A 20198-nucleotide genomic window follows, 5' to 3' on the forward strand; every position below is an offset into this window, starting at 1 on the left:
TCTGGGGGTAAATGGGGCACTTAACTTTACTCCTTTATGGGAAAATGGTCACTTGAGTGAAGTTAATAAATTGCTAGACACAGAATTTTGGGTCAGAAAGGGGATAACTAAGGTACGACACTTATTTCAGGAAGGACAATTTTTTTTTTTCTCTGAGATTCAAAATAAATATGGTGTGAGTAAGAAATTAAATTTTATATACTTTCAACTATCTCAGGCAATACAAAATTAAGGTAATAAACACCTATTTAAAATCACTGATCACAGGGAGTTGGAGTTAATGAGTAAATTCAGTAAATCCAGAAAAGCACCATCACTAATTTAAAGGCTCCTAGTTGGAGAAGTTACGAATAAATGAACACATACGGGTGCACGAAAGTGGGAAAGGGACATTGAATGTTTGGATAAGAAAATGTGGGAAAATATATATCAGAATATAAAAATAGTCTCACTTAATAGTAATCACAGATGGACAAGTTAATTTAGTATATAGACTGTATTATACCCCAGATCTCCCACAAAAGATGGGCCTCAGAGTTAATCAAGTATGTAACAGGTGCTCCTATGGTAAGGCAGATTTACTGCATACTGTTTGGAGCTGCCCAAAAAATCATACCATATTGGAGAAATATATATCAGATTATTAGGTATAGTAGTAACATAAGCATCACTGTATGCAATATTGGGGTATACAGAACATATGGAAGGCTCTAATAAGCTAAATGTTGTGATAGAAAGGTTATTATTTTTGCCAGATTGATTATTATTAGAAAGTTTATATCGCCGGATCCTCCTAAAATTAAGGAATGGATGAACCTGAGCAATAAATGTAAAGGGTATGAACGCATCCAATATAGGCATAAGGGGAAGATGAAGAAGTGGGATAACACGTGGGGGAAATGGTAAAATGTACCTCGCAAAATGGTAAAATGTACCTCGCAAAATGGTAAAATGTACCTCGCAAAATGGTAAAATGTACCTCGCAAAATGGTAAAATGTACCTCGCAAAATGGTAAAATGTACCTCGCAAAATGGTAAAATGTACCTCTCATGTCTGGGTAGTTGTGTTAAAGGGATTTGTTGTTTTTTTTTCTTTTTAATCCTCTTGACCGTGGAGGGGGGTTGGGTATTGTTAGACTTAATACATTTTTTGATATATATGCTATGGCAGTACTGAGTAGCTCATCCGTTTTTTTAGTACCGTATTTTATATGGTATAACATGTGAAATAAGAATTTTGAAAAAAATAATAATAATAATTATAGAATATATTTTTAAGAGAGAAATCTTCTCTTTGTTGAAATAGGAAAGGTTCACCTCTCTGGGTAGGAGAAAATCGTCCTATTCACATTTGACATACCATAGAAAGTTGTGATCGTATAAGAGCTGGAGGAATGTCAATTGTTGATGTAAATTGTTTTTTAGGCATCATATTGACTGTTTCTAGCTATTCTGTAACACTAAATTTTTTCAGTTCTGAAAGAAGGTCAACTGTGTTTGTAGTACTTTATGTTCTGAATATTCTTTATATTATATGAACTCGTTGGGAGACTAGAAACTTATAGTTAAAGAGGTTATCTGGTTTAGAAAACCCATTTCCAAATACCGCCGAGCATGCTTGTGTTTTCAATATGGAAAGGGCAACAAGTTGCAGCGTGGGCGTTTCGGCTTACTTTCATTTATTGTGTATGGGCACCTTACAGGAGTTGTGCTAATATAGACATTTATCATCTATCCACAGGATAGGTGATACATATTTGATTGCTGGGTCCCCACGACAACTAGAACAGGGGTAATGAATACCCGTTCCTCCCCACTGCACAACCACAGTGAGGAGAACTTTGAATGGAAAGCCGGTAGAGCATGCCCCTTCCACTCTATTCAAAGTCTATGGGACTCATGGAGATGCTGTGTACAGGTGATAAATGTCTATGTTGGCAAAACCCCTTTAAGGATGTGTGGCATATTTAGCAATTGCATCCAGAAGTGCAACCATGACCCACGTCATAGCAAACCTATACTCTGCACTACCGGTTGTATGACCTTTATGCATCTTGGAACAGTCACATGACAGGCGCACTACCATAAAACAAAAAAAAATCTCCCCAGTTACTCTTCTGTCATGCAATTTACTCCTACTGGAATAAGAACCAAGAAGGGAAAAGCCAAATGAACCACACTTGATTAGAGCCACCATATGTCTGCTTCAAGGATAAGACAGCTGAAGTTGACATCTACATCATGTTGTCATCAGAAAGTATCTTCCGAAAGTGGCTTCCAACTTTTTGACCTGGCTCCATCTGCTTTGCACATAGATGTTTGCTCCAGTGCTTCAAATAAATGGTAGCGCTATTTCAAAACTAACAAACCCAGATACTGGGTGCAGATATTGTCTCATAAACTTTTAAAATATAAAGGCAATAAAACATGGAGGACAATATTTTACAGCTTAGTATAAAAGCCATGATATTTTGGCTTTTACAGAATTACGTTCTGGTATTTTCTATTGTCTCATGAATGTTCTGTGATTTGCAGTGATATAAAAATAACAAGGTTTGCCTCACTCCCTCCGAAATTGTGTGATTGTTCTAAAAATGCATTGCTTGTTTTTCTTTCCTCTACATTGATCACGACACGTTTACTTAAATCAAGTCCGTCTTCAATTTCCCCACCATCCCTGTCCTTGTCAAGTGTAGATAAGCACATTTAATACTTCACACAAAGTTAAACTTCTCTTTCTTAAATCATACATGTATCATTTACACCAGTACATTATGAATGATTTAGTACAATTGTTTATTATTACCACCAAGGGTGTAGATCTAGGGGGTGCAGAGTTAGCAGCCACAGCATGCCCTGGTACCTGAAGGGGCCAAATGCCCCTCTGCCACATAAAACACCAGTATTTTAAATGGCACATGGTAGGTAAGGGGCCCTACTACAGGTTTCAGATTGGGGCCCAGGAGCTTCAAGTTAAGTACCTGGTCACCACAACATAGTCATTTATTTATTTTTCGGGCGAAGGCGGATTTACAATATAATACATTCCATACTTTTTAAAGACTGTGACATGATTGCAGCTTGGACCTAAAAAATATAACAGTTAGATCAATATTCAGGTGTCAAGTAAGAAAAAACTAGTGAGGACTCTAAGACACAATCTCTAATACACAACAATACATGCCAACTTTTGGTCAGAAAATAATAGTTAATATTAGTTCACCACATTAGATAGCTGCCATTCTATTTTATCGGTAAAACAACTATTTTATAATGCCCATATTTCTAGATAAACATGTATAGTCTACAGAACTTTCTTCTAATACTATAAAGCAGAGAGGGCTACACAGGGAGGGCTACACAGGGAGGACTACCGTTAATGTTGGCGCAATTCACCTTCCCCCCAGGTTAGTGTACGACCACTGCAAATGGAAAAAAAAGGGCTGGAGTTTAACCACATACCACTTTTATGTATGCGTGTGGTTTCTACCATGATACACTATAAACAGTATGTAGTCAAAACTATTAAAGGAATTGTAAGAGAGCTTGAAAACCATGATAAATTTATAATCCTTGGAATTAACTGGAATTTGAAATGATTTAAATGAGGTAATATAAATTTTACAATACCTCATCCAGTAAACCAAGGGAATTCTTTAAACAATACTATTATTTTTATAAGATTTAATGAAGAAAAAAGAGGATTAACTACATAGACAGAGCCAATGAACTCATGAGAACAGAAAAGAAAACAGGATATTCTGAGAAAACACTATGGGCCTTAGGAGCGGAAATGGTCTACATTGCCTCTTCAATAATAGCAATAATAGTATAATAATAATAATAAAAATAATAAAAAAAATATCTTTATACAAGCTCTTATATAAGAGCTTGTATGACTAATAAAATGGACAGCCAGCTAAAAATGGTGACAAACAGACTTCATTTTTAGTAGGTCAGTGGATAGACACACAAGTCAAGTTTAATCCTTCAGCGGTTTCCTTTCTCCATAGCACTTACTGAGCTTCCTGATACTTATGTGTAATGAGGTTTTTGTTGAGCTCATAATTTTACTCAATGCCCAATCTGGACCAGTGGTAACTAGCAAGCATGGTCACATAGGTAGAGTTTAGGGCATGTAGTAAAAGTTTGATGGTAACGCAGCTCAATAACACTATAGATACAAGAATGGACAATATTCACCTGTGCTGGTAACTTGGTAATGGCAGACCTAAACTTATAAATACGGTGAGTCTGTAGTCCCTATATATGACATTTTTAATAGGACAGCCATAAAATATACCATATTCTCGTCTGAACACTAGATAGATAGATAGATAGATAGATAGATAGATAGATAGATAGATAGATAGATAGATAGATAGATAGATAGATAGATAGATAGATAGATAGATAGATAGATAGATAGATAGATAGTGATCAGGATTTGTGGAGTGGGCATTCTATGGGTTGTCACTTCACCCTCTGGGTAGTATAGGAGGTACTACAATCAGGGGCCTTGACATAATGAAGGCCTGCCATCTCACCTTGGTGCAGCCAAACAGCCAAAGTAAGAAAAGAAGATTCTGTCTGGGGGCTTACTACATAGTTTTCTACTTCAAATTTCTAAAGCGACATTGAATAAAATTTTAGGGTGAATATTATGAACATTATTTATCCTATGTAAGATTCTGTGACTCAGTTTTTCTAAACACATGAACGGAGCACTCTTCATAATAGTCAAGTGAGCTACAAATATAGTCAAGTGAGTATAAGAATAAATCCCTGAATCAAGGAAACATCTCCAGTAACCTAGTAACTCTAACATAATTTGTAATATTATTACACTCAAGAAAGACATCCAGACACCTTTTACACTCTTTCGGTGAATCTACTGAAACAACTTTGTCCGGCAGAGAGTTCTCCCTGCTCTTACAGTAAAGAATCCCCTTCTATGTTTGTGATTCATCTATACGTAGAGGATGCCCCCTTGTTATAGTTAAAGTCCTGGGTATAAATAGATCATGAGACAGATGTCTATATCAACATTTGATCTTTTTATACATAGTTATTAAGTCACCGCTTAGCTGTCTTTTTTCGAAAACGAGTTAATCCTAATTTTGATAATATTTCTGGGTGCTGTAGTCAACCCATTCTAACTTTATATAACTTTAGTTGCCTGCCTTTGAACCCGCTTAAGATCTTCTATGTTTTTCTTGTACACTGGCGCCAAAAACTGTACACAATATTCCAAGTGGTCTAACTACGCTCTCGAAATGTGCATCTATGCCCCTTTTGATGCAACCCATGATCTTATTTGCATTGGCAGCAGGTGCCTGACACTGGCTGCTACAGCTGTCAACTAATATTTCTAAATCCTTTTCCATGTCAGTTTAACCAAATGTTTTTCACTTAGTAAGTATTGTTGGCATGCATTTCCCTTTCCAAGTATATAAACTTACATTTATAGTTTTTTTCCCCCATTGTTTATATAGCGCAAACACATTCTGCATCGCTGTCACATCTGTCACTGTCCCCAATGGGGCTCACCCTCTAATTTTCCTATCTCATACACACGCACACTAGGTTCAATTTCATAGGAAGCCTACAAACTCCATGCAGATATTGCCCTTGGTTGGATTTAAATCCAGGATCCCATTTCTGTGAGGCAACATTGCTAACCACTGAAATTATGTATTAATATTATTTGAGCACTGTGTGGGGGTATTATTTGAGTGTAGTGATGTGTGCTCAGGATCTTGCCAAAGATAGGTTCATGGACATATATATACGCACAGCCACAGTTACTGCCCCCATAACATTGAAAATCATAATCAGTCCCCCTATATCATTGAGAGCCATTGTCTCTCCCCACCCAAAAAGACCTTTAAAAAAGTGCCAGCCGCAGTGCGTTCATATAGTGCTGCCAAAGAGCACCATACAGTCCTATACATATCTTCGATGCAAAAGAAACAAATACAAATCTGCAACATATCGAGATTACATATGATAATTTTTCTGCATATATCCACAATTTTGGATGTTCTGTCCATACACAGTAATATATATATGATAGATGTGTTATAAAATGTTCAGTTTTGCAGATCATTAATTTTGTATTTCGGCTCTATTTTTGATGTTTTTCCATTTGCAGAAGTATAAGCTTGAAACTATGAACAACACAATATGAATATAATGAAAAAATATTATCAGGAAGAGAGTAGCGTTGAGACATAAAAGTCAGTATGATGCTGACAGTGACCTACTTTTATATCTGAGCAATTACAATTTCAAAGGTTATAACTATCTCCCTCAGAAATCTTCACGGGATGGTACAGATGCATTTTTATTAGTTTTTTTTGTTAGTTAGCAATTGACAATTTCTCTGTAGTCAATAATTTATTAACATTGAACAGATTGTTAAGATTGAAATATCTTGAAAGAGCGATACCCCATATTCCTGTAATAGAAAAAAATGTATGAAGTTGAAAAATGTAATTGAATTGTTTCTTCTGGGAAACTATTACGGCCACCACCAGGGTATAACACGCAATGGGAATGGTGCGGCACAGTTCCTATTGTAAGCAAAACCATGAAATTCTGGAAAAAATGCATGTAAAAACATGAGTTTTTTATGTTTTAGTATTTGAGATGAGGTAATGTTTCAGCTTTCTGACACACCATTGACAGCGTGTGAATATACCTTTAAGGGGTTGTATCACCCCAGACAACCCCTTAAAGATATACTCACACACTGTCTCAATGATGTGGCAGAAAGCCACAACATTACCACACCTCAAATACTACAACAACAAGAAATCATGTTTCTACATGCATTTTTTCCATAATTCTATGGTTTTGAATACAATAGGAACTGTGCCGCACCATTTCCATTGTGTGTTTTTTATATATATATATATATATATATATATATATATATATGTGAGCCATCGTGGCGATCAGCTCCCGACAGCCCTAGCAAACAGCTGATTCAGATGGGGATAGCTGCAGTCAACCAGACATTTGCTCGATTCTGTCTTATAGATGGGGGTTCTTTATGACTTCCATATGTCCTAATAGGAAATATAGGCAGGCGTTGTCTTTATGAGACAGCCACTTTATCAGCTTTCATAAAGGACTTGCTACCCATAGCCGTGTATATGAAGGCTGTACTGAGGCACACGGAGTACCTGCGGCTCCATACTATAGAGCCATAATTCTGGCATAAATGCTAAGCGCCACATTTATAAACTGGTTTAGACACACTTTTGTGCCTCCCTCGAAAAGGAGTGGTTTAGCTGGAATGGGAGTTCCTAAAATATGACGTCATGCACCAAAATTGCACCAAAATTGCACCAAAATGTTGGCACAAAAAAACGAACGTAAACTAAGCCATCCAGGAGTTTCTATAAGAAAAAGTTTCTAATATCTCTACATGTCTAGCAAGATTTGCCAAATTTATCATCCAGAATGCACTACTATGATAAATTAAGCACAATTACAATCTGTGTACAGCTTTATGGATTATGTCAGCGCTATATACAGTAAGTTAGTTCTTATTGTACAGCCTTTCTATGGTTTATCCTGAACCCCTGGTTTACTTCTAAGATTATAATCTTATAATGCCGCCATAAACAATGAGTCACTTCAGTACTCTAACTGTGAACAACATCTGCATTTTCCATGTATATATTTTGAAATCAATTTAATGAATTCACTGTAAATAGCATCTCAGCTGGATTTTTCATCTCATTTCCGCATCTACATGAATCCATTAATGAATCAGCATTTCATGGAATGTTGTGATATAATTACTTGATTATGCATCAGTTGGATGGAAAATCCTGGTACTGAAAATACACTATTAGGGGGAGACGCTCCTTACATTGGCTTTCCACTCTGGCCTAATAGGGTATATGGGAAATGGCCAACTTCTGAAAACCATGATTCTTGCTGCCATACTGTGCTAAGCATATTTCAGTCAAAACTAATTTAGGTGGAAATCTTCTTCAAACTGATTGGCTGGTTAGGAACTGGGTGGTATACGTCTCTAGGCTAGTGTTCCTTTTGTTTTCCCAATAATCTAGGCCGGTGTTCAGGCTCAAAAGTTTAGTGAAAACATAATATAATGGCTTTGATACATTTAGAGTTGCTCAAAAAGAGACAGAGAGCATTCAGAAAACAGCTCCTTACCACCTGAACCCCGCAAAGAAAATCAGTGCCTTCCGAGAGGTGGTATACATAGCATCTCACACAGCCAACCAGATCCCTAATATATACAGAAGAGACACTGCTGTCTACAAATGAATGTCTCTGGTTTGACTGATATTTCAAGTCATGTTTCAAGGTTTTTTAAAGGGCCGGACATTAACTTACAGGATAGCTACCTATAGATGTCACTAAAGGTTTTCTTCCTTCTGTAGGTGTGCTGTTTTGCATATTTTTTCCGAGGAAGCATTGTCCTAAAGTCCCCCTACCAGTTGGATATCCACAAGTATAATCAGTTCCTTTAAAAAATAGTCCAAACTGTTTTCATATAGACCTTGTTCTTGTCTAGTCATACAGAAAACGCTACCAGCTGCGCCAGTGTCTGATTAAAAGCCATAAATTCCCAATTATTGTGCATGTTCAACAGTTAGGTATTTGTGAATAGTACAGTGCTTGCTCTGTCATTCATATGAGGCGTTTAGGGAAGACCACTGATCAGAAACCCAAGTAACTGAGAGATATTCCCAGCCGTGAGCTCATGCTGTGTTCCATCAGACACCTTCGCTGTTCATTTAAAGGCAACCTCTCAATGGATTTTAGGCAATAAACTACAAATATGTTGTCATATTGCAGGGGTTTAGCGTGCTAAACATCCCCCTCTCAAAACTGTTGTCTTAAAATAAGTTATAATACAGGGTGCACTGTATGTAAATTACCAGAAAAGAGTCCTGAGATGAGTCCAGGTGTACCGGCCTCAGCTTGATCTGAGCACTGAGCATGTGCAGGATGCCGTTGGGACTCCTCTCAAGACTCTTCTCTGTTAATTTACATACAGCGCATGCTGTATTATAGCTTCTTTTTAGACAAAATGCTAAAACGGACAGTTTTGAGAGGGGCATGTTTAGGATGTTAAATTCCAGAAGTATAACAACATGCTGGTGGTTAAGTGCCCTAAAATCTAATAACAGGTTCCCTTTAAACTAGTTCTAACAGGCCGCACATTGGTCATCCTTAATAAAACACAGTGGAATATTCATCCCCATCCCTCCAAGCCATCCACTCGCTGTTTTTTCTGAATATCTGATACAATGACAGCTGAGTTTTGACTAACAGATGTTAAAACTGGCTCTGAAGGAACAAGCTAGAAAAAAATCAAAATCAAAAGGAACAAGCTAGGCCCAAATAGAAGTGACAATTTCTAAGCAATACGCATAATTAACTGTCAAGACTCTGCTTTTGAATAGTCTGCCCGTGAACAAAACTTGTCTTGCCAGCACAAAGGAAACTATCAGAGGGTGAATATTGTCAGATTTATTCCAGCTATAACTGTGTTCACGCCTACAGTTATAGTCAAGATTCTGATCCGTATCTAAAACTAATCAAAACTCAAACACAAAGATCTCAGCATCCAGATTTCTACTGAGTATGGTGAAATAATAAAAAAATAACCTGCTCAGTCATATCAAATTTTACTGATATGTTCCCAGGGGAAAGACTTTTTCTTGTTACTAAACTTTTTTTTTCTAAAATACAGTTGATATATTGAGATCAGACATTTTTGCTATCTCAAAAAGTTGTCAGTTCCAGTAGTCAGGCAGATCACTCATTTACACCCGAACGGTACGCCAGACATAAAAGAGTATGTCAAATCACAGCCACACAGTCCTGTCTATCTCCTGCTCTGCTCCGATCTATACGATAGTATTATGAGCGTCGTACATGCAGTATCATGTGTTTATTGTATGTGACTATTATTTAGGCATTGGTATGGCATCATTTAAAAAAAATTTAATGGCTGTAGTGTGTGGGCACTATATGGCAGGGTTATGTGGGTGCTGTACGGTAGGATTGTTTGATTACTGTAAGGAGATATTATTTAGGTATTGTATGGTGGTTTTATTTTATATATATACAGCTTTTTAAGTTATAAGAATAACTGTCTAAAATGGTGAATAGGGGGCACACTCTGCTTATTGCCAGTGCCCATTTTTCTATAAAACGGGCCATGTAGAGCCTAGCCCTCAATTCACTGTGAGTAACAGACTATGGTCTAAAATTAAACCTTACCCATTTATCTTTTTCAAGGACAGAGATTGCTTTAATTTTATCTGCAGAGGAATAGGTGATCGCTTGCCATCCTATGGATCTATTCCACTATTGCACAGATGGCATGCACATTCACGGTTCCCCCACACTCCAAAAACAAATATACATATAGCGGCTTCCCATAAAATTGGTCCCATTTTGCATATGACGTTTGTATTGCAAGCAGACAAATATGGATGTATAAGGAACCATGTATCTAAACATTGGATAGTACACTCTGCATATATAACCGTTGTATAAATGACTATTCATAGGAGTGTTTTTACTAGTATTTTCTTTCATGCAACATGGAATAGACGCACAACTTGGTTCTTAATAGAAGTGTATGGGGAAAGAGCTGCTCCACAATTATTCTATTGGAGTAGGAAAAAGTTACACAACTAGAGTTGAGCAAAATTTGGATAATTTATTCTCAGCTGCACAACTAGAGGCGTAGCGTACAAACAAGGAGATGGACAACAGGGTTTTCTTAAGGACTTGTCATCTCTCCTGATAAGTCTGTATAGGTAAATACTTGTTTTCTCCATGAAATAACAATTCTGGTGCATTTGTTCTTAGAGCTTTGTGTTGTGTAATTCCTTTGTTATTCCTCCAGTTACTGTAAGAATAAATTGACAACTAGGTATTACAGATGTAACATTGCTTACCTTTGCTTGAATTTGGTTAACCCCTTCACCACTGCCATACGGCTATATACGTTCCAACTGCTGATGCCCCGTGCAGTGGGCACGTGTATAAACGTTGGCAGCCTGGAATGGGGTTTAATGAGTGCAGTGCTGCCACAGTGTAAGCAGCGCTGCACTCTTATGTCTGCCGGAGCTTTAAGAGCCCCGGAATACACCCCCACTTTATATAGCGCCACAAACAACCCCCGCAAAAACCCCTGTAGATAGCACCACCACCGCTCCCTCTAGGAGCGGAATCCGCGGTCAGTGCTCTGGCCGCAGATTCCCCATCTAGAGGGAGCCCCCGACATTTTAACATCCCCGCTGTAAATAGTGCAACCCCCCCTGTAGCCAGGAGCCCCCCCCCTGCTGTATATATCATTGAACCCCCCTTCCCCCTGTAGATAGCGCCACCTAAACTCCCACTAGGAGTGGAATTGTTACGAAGGGTCTGTGGACCCACTGGGCCGTACCGCCTTAGCGGTAAGGCAGCTGGCCAACAGGGAGCAGGTGAGAGTCTATAGTTCTATAGGTACCTGTGGCAGCTCAGACAGCAGCAGGGCAGGCTTGGCTGGGACTAGGCAGCAGGCGAGCGTCAGGCGAGATGAGGCAGGTCAGACATGGATGCAGCATGGCACAGCTCAGTACTAGACCAGGAATGTATGAATTCCTAGGAACAGGAACTGGAACAGGTATAAGTACTGGAAAAGGGACTGGAACAGGTAACACACTAGGAGGCCATCACATAGACAAACTAGGTAACACAACAACGCTCAGGCATCGAACTAGGGGACTGGACCCCCCTTATAGTCCATGGTACTCACGGTTAAAGGTCATCAACAATGTCCGATGCATGCGCTGCCCCTTTAAGAGCGGGCACGAATCCGGCTGAGGTAAGTGGAGGCGAGCGCTGGCGTCTCCTGAGGAGGAGGCTGGGGCCAGCGCATGCCGACTCGTGGCTGCGGCTGTCAGGAGGGGAACGGAGCTGACAGCCCGCAGCCACGGACATTACAGGAATCTCCTGTGTCAGATCGTTCTGTACCTGAATTCCGCTTTTAGAGAGAGCCCCTGATGTCACTGTCCACCGTCAGGGCTCTCTCTAGGAGCGGAATCCGTGGCCAACACTCTGACCGGGGATTCCGCTACTGGAGAAGCCCCTGGCGTCACTATCCAGAAGCTCTGGCCACAGCGCTGCCAATGCTCAGGCAGGGGATTCCGCTATTAAGAGTTGGCCCCTGACATCACTGTTCATATATGGACAGAGACATCAGGGGCTCCCTCTAGGAGCGGAGACCCCGGACAGAGGAATTCCGCTCCTACAGGGTGCTACAGTGGTGCTATCTACAGGAAGGGGGTGCCTTTTACAGGTGCTGCTATCTACAGGGAGAGTGGCACTATCTACAGGGGAAGAGGCGCTATCTGCAGGGAGGTGGCGCTATCTGCAAGGGGTGGTGCTATCCACAGTGGGGACGTTGCTATCTACAGGTGGGATGTTGCTATGTACAGGGGAGATGGTGCTATCTGCAGGGGGTGGCGCTATCTGCAGGGGGTCAAAATGGAAAAAGAGGCAGCACGCCACAAGTCAAAAATAGCAAAATGTATTCACCCATCAGTGAAAAGGTGCAACGTTTCAGCTGCTCAATGCAGCATGTTGCACCTTTTCACTGATGGGTGAATACATTTTGCTACTTTTGACTTGTAGAGTGCTGCCCCTTTTTCCATTTTGTCTGCATTTGGGAATTTACGAGTCGGATCCCTGGAGGCTTGCACCCTAATACCCTGGAGGTTTTCTGTTCTACTGTGCTGCCCGCTTCTCCTTTGGATATCTGCAGGGGTTGGCACTATCTACAGGGGGTGTGGTGCTGTTTACAGGGGGGTGCTATATACAGGGGGTGTGGCACTATCAAGATGGGCACTGTGGCATTTATATGGGCACTACCTACAGGGGACACTGTGGCACTATTTACATGGGCACCATGTGTGGCACTATGTGGGCACTATCTATAGTGAGAACTTTGACACTATGTGGGCACTGTGATACTATTTACAGTGGGCACTGGCACTACTGGGGGCAATGTAGCACGAGTAAAATTCATATTTTTTTTTTTAAACATCCATGAAAAACGGATGGCAAATGGTGGTTAAAAACGGTCAGATGGCCGGGAAATGGATACAAATTTTGAGACACACTGATGCAAAAATTTTTTTCACGTCGTGTGAATGTAGCTTTATAACCCTCTTCACTCTCCCCTCACAGCGTTCCAGGGTGACAGAGAGAAAACGACTAATTGTACAGAGCTGTGCAGTATAATATATATATATATATATATATATATATATATATATATATATATATATATATATATATAAATATATATACATATAATATAGAGAGATATGTGTAAAATACTTGTGAAAAGTGTTTTTTGTCACATTTTTTGTGATTTGTCTGCTCTTAATAAAAATGTAAAACATGGAACTACTTCAACTAATCCACAAAATTAAAGTCTCACAACTCTTATAAAAAACGAAGTAAAAATAGTTGTGATATTCAAAGTGGTTCAAAAGATATTATCGTTTAAAAAGTGCATTTCAGAAATGGAAAATTCAACCTGGACACAGGGGCATCAATGACCCTTGGTCATGAAAGGGTGAAGGACTCTTATTTCTCATGAAACAATTTCGCAAAACCCATGACAGGCTGCAATTCACATCACAGCCACCGGGTGGCCACAGATAGACATATATAACAGACATCATCGCAAGATCGTATTCTAATAAAGCTGTTCATTTGGCGCTACACATCTCAGGATATGTTGAGATAAGAGGAAAGGTAAGGAAGGACACATGTGTACCAGTCCTCTTGTTAATAGGATGTGTCCACAGACAGTCTGACAAATTCAGCGCTGATTGTATTGGACATTGTCAGAAAGGGAGGATAGGGACACATCCTTTCACAAAGGCAAAGGTAACACCCTAGTGTCAATTTATTCATACATTTCCAGGAGGAATAACAGAGTAGCGGCCCAACACAGTGTTTTTAGAAAAAATACTTCAGAATTGTTAATTTATGCTGAATTATTTACTAAAACAGACATGTCAGGAGAGAGGACAGGTCCTCTTTAAGTAAATAAAGCTTAATTTTGTATAATTAAAATTTGTATATCTTTCTAATATACTTTGTGTTTTAATTGATCACAATGTTGTAGAACCTTTTGCTTTATGGAAACATGCGTTTTTACACCCAGAAGATTAAAACTTGTACAGATTTATTACATCTCACAGCTCAGAGTATGAAACAATTGTATCCATTCAAGAAAATCCTCTGTAAACTTCATATACCAGCTGCAAATCTCTTTTCTGTCCTGATCATTTACTACAATGTATCAACCTGGACTTCATAGATGAATACCAACAAATAAAATTGTAGAAAACTGAGCAAGACCAGGTTAGGAAGGGTTTCCAATCTCTGGATGTAAACAAGAATGTTCAATTCACTGACAATAAGCAGAGGACTTGAAAATGGTGAAAGATTGAAACATAGATTTTTAGAATGTTGCAAAACTTTTCATTATACTTTTCCTACATTACAGAATACATTATAGGAACATGTTAGACGTTCTGATCAGCAGATCGTATATGAACGCTCGTACTCCTGTACAGAAAGAATAGGACATTCATTATAGAGCAATGTGCTTGTCAATCTGACTAATGTGCCTAGTGCAATTGTGGCCTATAGAAGACATTTAGGAAAGGAATATCCCTCTCATTCCTTTCACTATTGTGGATCTCTTCATAGAAGTCTGTCTAATGCAATGATAAAATCAATTTAATATTAAAAAGCAAGTAATATGTTAAAACTGATAGAAACGTAATAATACTTACAACCATATTGTTTAATGATACCCAGCAATCGCTTGGAAATTCCTGAAGAAGAGGGACCAGAAATTGCAGGCAGCCATCCCAATGGCAGAGGAGCAGCATCATGCCAATGAGGTTAAAAATTCTCACCACAGCACTGGCAAGGTCATAGGTCATGTGGAATATCTGTACCAGAGAAAATGAAAAGATTGGTCAAGAGGACTGTGGGTAGTTGTGGCGAACATTTGGAGAAGTTTAAATAACTTTTTTTAGTTGTTGAATTTTTATCCTGCCTTGACAATGTCATAGCTAAAGCTCTCTGGGCCCCAGTGTAGAACTTGAGATTAGGCCCTGAGGGCAACTGGAAGCACTTTATTGACTAATTATTTAGTAGATATTGGCCCCCTTCCAGTTCTGATGTAATGCACATTATTCAATTTGGAATGTTTTCTCTGAGTTTTAAAAGGATGTGATAGTTGTGATGAAGAACGAAAATAAAAAAAAATAGCTGAGATACACAACCATGAGTCCACCATTTTTTCATTCACCAATATGTGAAGAACTCCATCCAAACACCTAGTACTTGATATGGATTAAACATCTCCCAGACTCACATATCATGGGCTCATTCAATTTTTGCTTAGTATAGACGCCTTCTTAAAAGAAACGTAACCAGTTCAGGACTATTTTGCGCCTTCAGGACCAGACACCGTTTAGCCATTTTTAGCACGTGTTAGTTAAATGGCTATAACTTTTTTATTTGTTGGGCTAACGACGTGATTTTTGCGACGCTTTTTCCGTAGACAATGCAGGTTTCTTTTTTTATTATTTTTATACACATCTTTTTTGCTATTTTAGAATTTTTATTCATAAAGTTTCAAAATAATAGTAAAAAAATAAGCTTTTTTATGTTTCAGCTATTTTTTGGGGGTAATAACATAGTTTTACCATAAAATAGACATTTTATTTGTGATCGTCATTGTCTACCGTAAATTTTAATATATTACATGTCTATATTAGGGTAATTGGGTAAGCGCTAGCGTTACAACAATGATTGGCGGGGCGGAACGATATTTTGGGGGTGGGTATTTTATGTGTATTTATTATGAAAATTTTTTTTGCACTTTACTTTACTATTTTTTTATTACTATGGTCTGTCCCTCAAAGGTCAAAAAAGACCTTTGGGGAACTTTATATATATTTTTTTCTTTCTTTTACACCATGTTTTTCCACTGTAACTGGGGCTGCACAGCTTGCAGGGGAAATCAGCCCTCTCATAGTGACGATTGTCACTAATGGGGCTGTGCTGGGTCTAGTAAGACCCAGCAGCAGTCTGTAAGTAACGGCACCCGGCGATCATGTGACCAGTCACATGATCACCGGGAGGAATAGAGACAGCGCCGCTGCTGCTGTCTCTATTCCTATACACAGCGTTCATTGAGCGCTGTGTAAAAAGACATCGGAGAAGACAGAAGCAGCGAAAGCTAATTCTATCCTCTCCTCAGGGTCCCCGGCAGTCACTGACAGCCGGAGACCCGACATTCAGCTGCCCGATCGCGCGGGCAGCAAGTTAAAACCCGAGCCGTAAAAAGTCTATGGCTCTATGGTTTTAAGGACAGCCAGCCAGCGGTCGGGAACCAGTTAAAAAGCCAAACATTACATATATTTGGTAAGGCAGATGTCCAGTTGTATGCTGGAAAATTACCATTTTGGGCTAAGGCTAACCTACTATTTCGTTTTCTTAGTCTAAAATGTAGCCCCAGCCTAAAGTTATTTTACTGAAATGGTAGACTAGGGAATATAATATTATAGACTTGTGTCAAATGTAAAGATGATAAACACTTTGTTGTATTCACAGCTTCCAGAGGCGTACAATACATTATATATTCCTAAGAGGATAATATACTTCTGAACAAGATGCCATTATTTAGCTGCGACAAGGGAATTCTGTCCATTATTTTGTGTTCATAAAACCAAAAAATGATCAACACATAAGATTCAGGTAAAATAGGACTTTATACAAAAACGTGTAAATCAACAGCAGGAAAAAAGTAGTTGATGCAAATTAGATTAATATATGTATAATTATATATATATATATATATATATATATATACATACATATACTTATACTAATTCATTCTCAATGAATTAGAATATCATCAAAAAGTAAATTTATTTCAGTAATTCAATTCAAAAAGTGAAACTCATATAATATATGGATTCATTACACAGAGTGATCTATTTCCAGCATTTTTTTCTTTTAATGTTGATGATTATGGGTAACAGTTAATGAAAACCAAAATTTAGTGTCTCAGAAAATTAGAATATTATATAAGCCCAATTTCAAATATGATTTTTAATACCGAAATGTTGGTACTGAAAAGTATGTACAGTATATGCCCTCAATACTTTGTCGGGGTTCCTTCTGCATGAATTACTGCATTATTGCGGCGTGGCATGGAGGCGATCAGCCTGTGGCACTGCTGAGGTGTTATCAATGCGGCGTGGCATGGGGGCGATCAGCCTGTGGCCCTGCTGAGGTGTTATCAATGCGGCGTGGCATGGAGGCGATCAGCCTGTGGCCCTGCTGAGGTGTTATCAATGTGGCGTGGCATGGAGGCGATCAGCCTGTGGCACTGCTGAGGTGTTATGGAAGCCCAGGTTGCTTTGATAGCGGCCTTCAGCTCGTCTGCATTGTTGGGTCTGGTGTCTCTCATCTTGACAATACCACATAGATTCTCTATGGTGTTTAGGTCATGTGAGTTATCTGGCCAATCAAGCACAGTGATACTGTGGTTATTAAACCAGGTATTGGCACTTTTGGCAGTTTGGGCAGGTGCCAAGTCCTGCTGGAAAATGAAATATCAGCATCTCCATAAAGCTTGTCAGCAGAGGGAAGCATGAAGTGCTCTAAAATTTCCTGGTAGACGCTGCGCTGACTCTGGACTTGATATAACACAGTGGACCAGCACTGTTGCTTAGTGGTCCAAAGTCTTGTTTTCAGATGAATGTAAATTTTGCATTTTATTTGGAAATCAAGGTCCCAGAGTCTGGATGAAGAGTGGAGAGGCATCAATCCGAGTTGCTTGCAGTCCAGTGTGAAGTTTCCACAGTCAGTAATGGTTTGGGGAGCCATGTCATCTGCTGGTGTTGGTCCACTGTGTTATATCAAGTCCAGAGTCAACGCAGCCGTCTACCAGTAAATTTTAGAACACTTCATGCTTCCCTCTGCTGACAAGCTTTATGGAGATGCGGATTTCATTTTCTAGCAGGACTTGGCACCTGTCCACTCTGCCAAATGTACCAATACCTGGTGTAATAACCACTGTATCACTGTGCTTGATTGGCCAGCAAACTCGCCAGACCTAAACCCCATAGAGAATCTATAGGGTATTGTCAAGAGGAAGATGAGAGACACCAGACCCAACAATGCAGACGAGCTGAAGGCCGCTATCAAAGCAACCTGGGCTTCCATAACACCTCAGCAGTGCCACAGGCTGATCGCCTCCATGCCACGCGGCATTGATAACACCTCAGCAGTGCCACAAGCTGATCACCTCCATGCCACGCCGCATTGATACCGTAATTCATGCAGTGTCGGAGCCCCAACCAAGTATTGAGTGCATATACTGGACATACTTTTCAGTAGGACAACATTTTGGTATTAAAAATCATTTTTGAAATTGGGCTTATATAATATTTAAATTTTCTGAGACACTAAATTTGGGGTTTTCATTAACTGTTCGCCCTAATCATCAACATTAAAAGAAAAAAATGCTGGAAATAGATCACTCTGTGTGTAATGAATCTATAGAATATATGAGTTTCACTTTTTTAAATGAATTACGGAAATAAATTAACTTTTTGATGATATCCCAAATCATTGAGAAGGACTAGTATATAGTGTAAATATTATTTTCAAGTAATTTAGAGAAGATTTCCAACTAAAACATAAAAACAGACATGTATTGGTAAATCGAAAGTTAGGCCCTTTTCACACCGCACTTTGTAGTGCCGGAGTTATACGTCGGGAGAATTCCCCGACGTATATCTCGGATGCATACCTTCCACAGACATACAGTGGCATCCGTTGCCCATAGGCTCCCATATTTTCAAAACTGTACAGATTTGTCGTCAATGTTTTTGTTAGAAAACCCTTAAAAAAATGATTCTCAAGCAATGCTTTCTGTCTGGCCAATGTCACAGGCTAAGTACAGTACTTCACAGTATAATAGCAGCAAAAGAACAGCATTAAACACAGAAGTAAGGAGTTGGGATTAGGCAGGACGATAGCTGTAGGTCACTGACAGATGTTTGCTTGCGTGTTTTATAATATGTCCATTCTCCTGATTGTAAAGTGCTGCAGAACAGGATGACATTGAGTAACGGAAGCCAATTATTATTATATATCGTATAACGTCCCCCTACTGTAAATTATAAGGATATTTGCAGTCACTAAGGAGTTCCCTGACCACATTAAAAAAAATGAGGCCGCAGGCTGAATGTATTTATACAAGTCACAGAATTCCAAGGTGACATCTCATATTATTTATCATTTCAAGTATGGTGTACATTATTCCTTATTATACACACCTCAGCTGCTGCGGAACCTCTAGACCTCATGCACATGTTACATATAACCTATGAATTGTACAGAGCAGTAATATGGCACCAATAGAAGTGTATGTGGCCATACTGTACCTCCATATGCCTCCGATTCCACATAGAGGCATACAGAGGAGTTTTCGGTTGGATTTTTGTATTTTGTAGCATGTTTTATCAGATCACATTACCAATGTATTTTCCCCAAGAAACATTGCTTCTGGTAGAGAATGACCCCGTAATATGATGCTGTACTGAGTACCCTACATTGGCACACACAGTACCCATTGCTCTATAGTACAGAGCCGCAGGAACGCCGTGTGCCTTCGTATAGCCTTGGTGAGAGATTCATATCCACTATTTATTGATTGAACATTTTCTAAATGAAGTTCTGCAGCATCTGAGTTGTGTATTGGTGTTCTATTGCCGCTGGGACACAGAACTGTATAGAACACATCGGAGCTGCTGAAGAACTTCTATTGTGGTTGGTTTACGAGCTTTAGGTTACCTTTACACGCAGAATTTTTCTGTCAATTTAAACACTTCTAAAAACGCCACAATTATTAAAATGTAACATGCGTTTTTTTATGGCGTTTTTACTGGCATTTTTGGTGTTGTTTTTCATTTACTGTCATTTTGTACATTTTGTGCATTTTTGACGTACTATAGAGAAGCCTTTGGGAGAAAAAAAACGCCTGAAAAAACACCATCCCCAAAGCATGCCGCATTTTTTAAAAAGTGCCACTGACCACA

The 20198-nt window shown here is 39.1% G+C and overlaps 1 protein-coding gene across 1 annotated transcript in view; it reads right to left on the reverse strand.

Moving 5' to 3' along the window:
* HCN1 (hyperpolarization activated cyclic nucleotide gated potassium channel 1) overlaps nucleotides 1-20198 on the reverse strand; it is a 443459-nt gene that overhangs the window by 167117 nt on the left and 256144 nt on the right. The window contains exon 3 of the mRNA XM_075839721.1: nucleotides 14865-15026. Within this exon, the coding sequence (XP_075695836.1) occupies nucleotides 14865-15026 (162 nt within the window). The remainder of the gene's footprint in view (nucleotides 1-14864; nucleotides 15027-20198) is intronic.

Source organism: Rhinoderma darwinii, chromosome 1 (genome assembly GCF_050947455.1).
Source record: "Rhinoderma darwinii isolate aRhiDar2 chromosome 1, aRhiDar2.hap1, whole genome shotgun sequence".
NCBI lineage: Eukaryota > Metazoa > Chordata > Amphibia > Anura > Rhinodermatidae > Rhinoderma > Rhinoderma darwinii.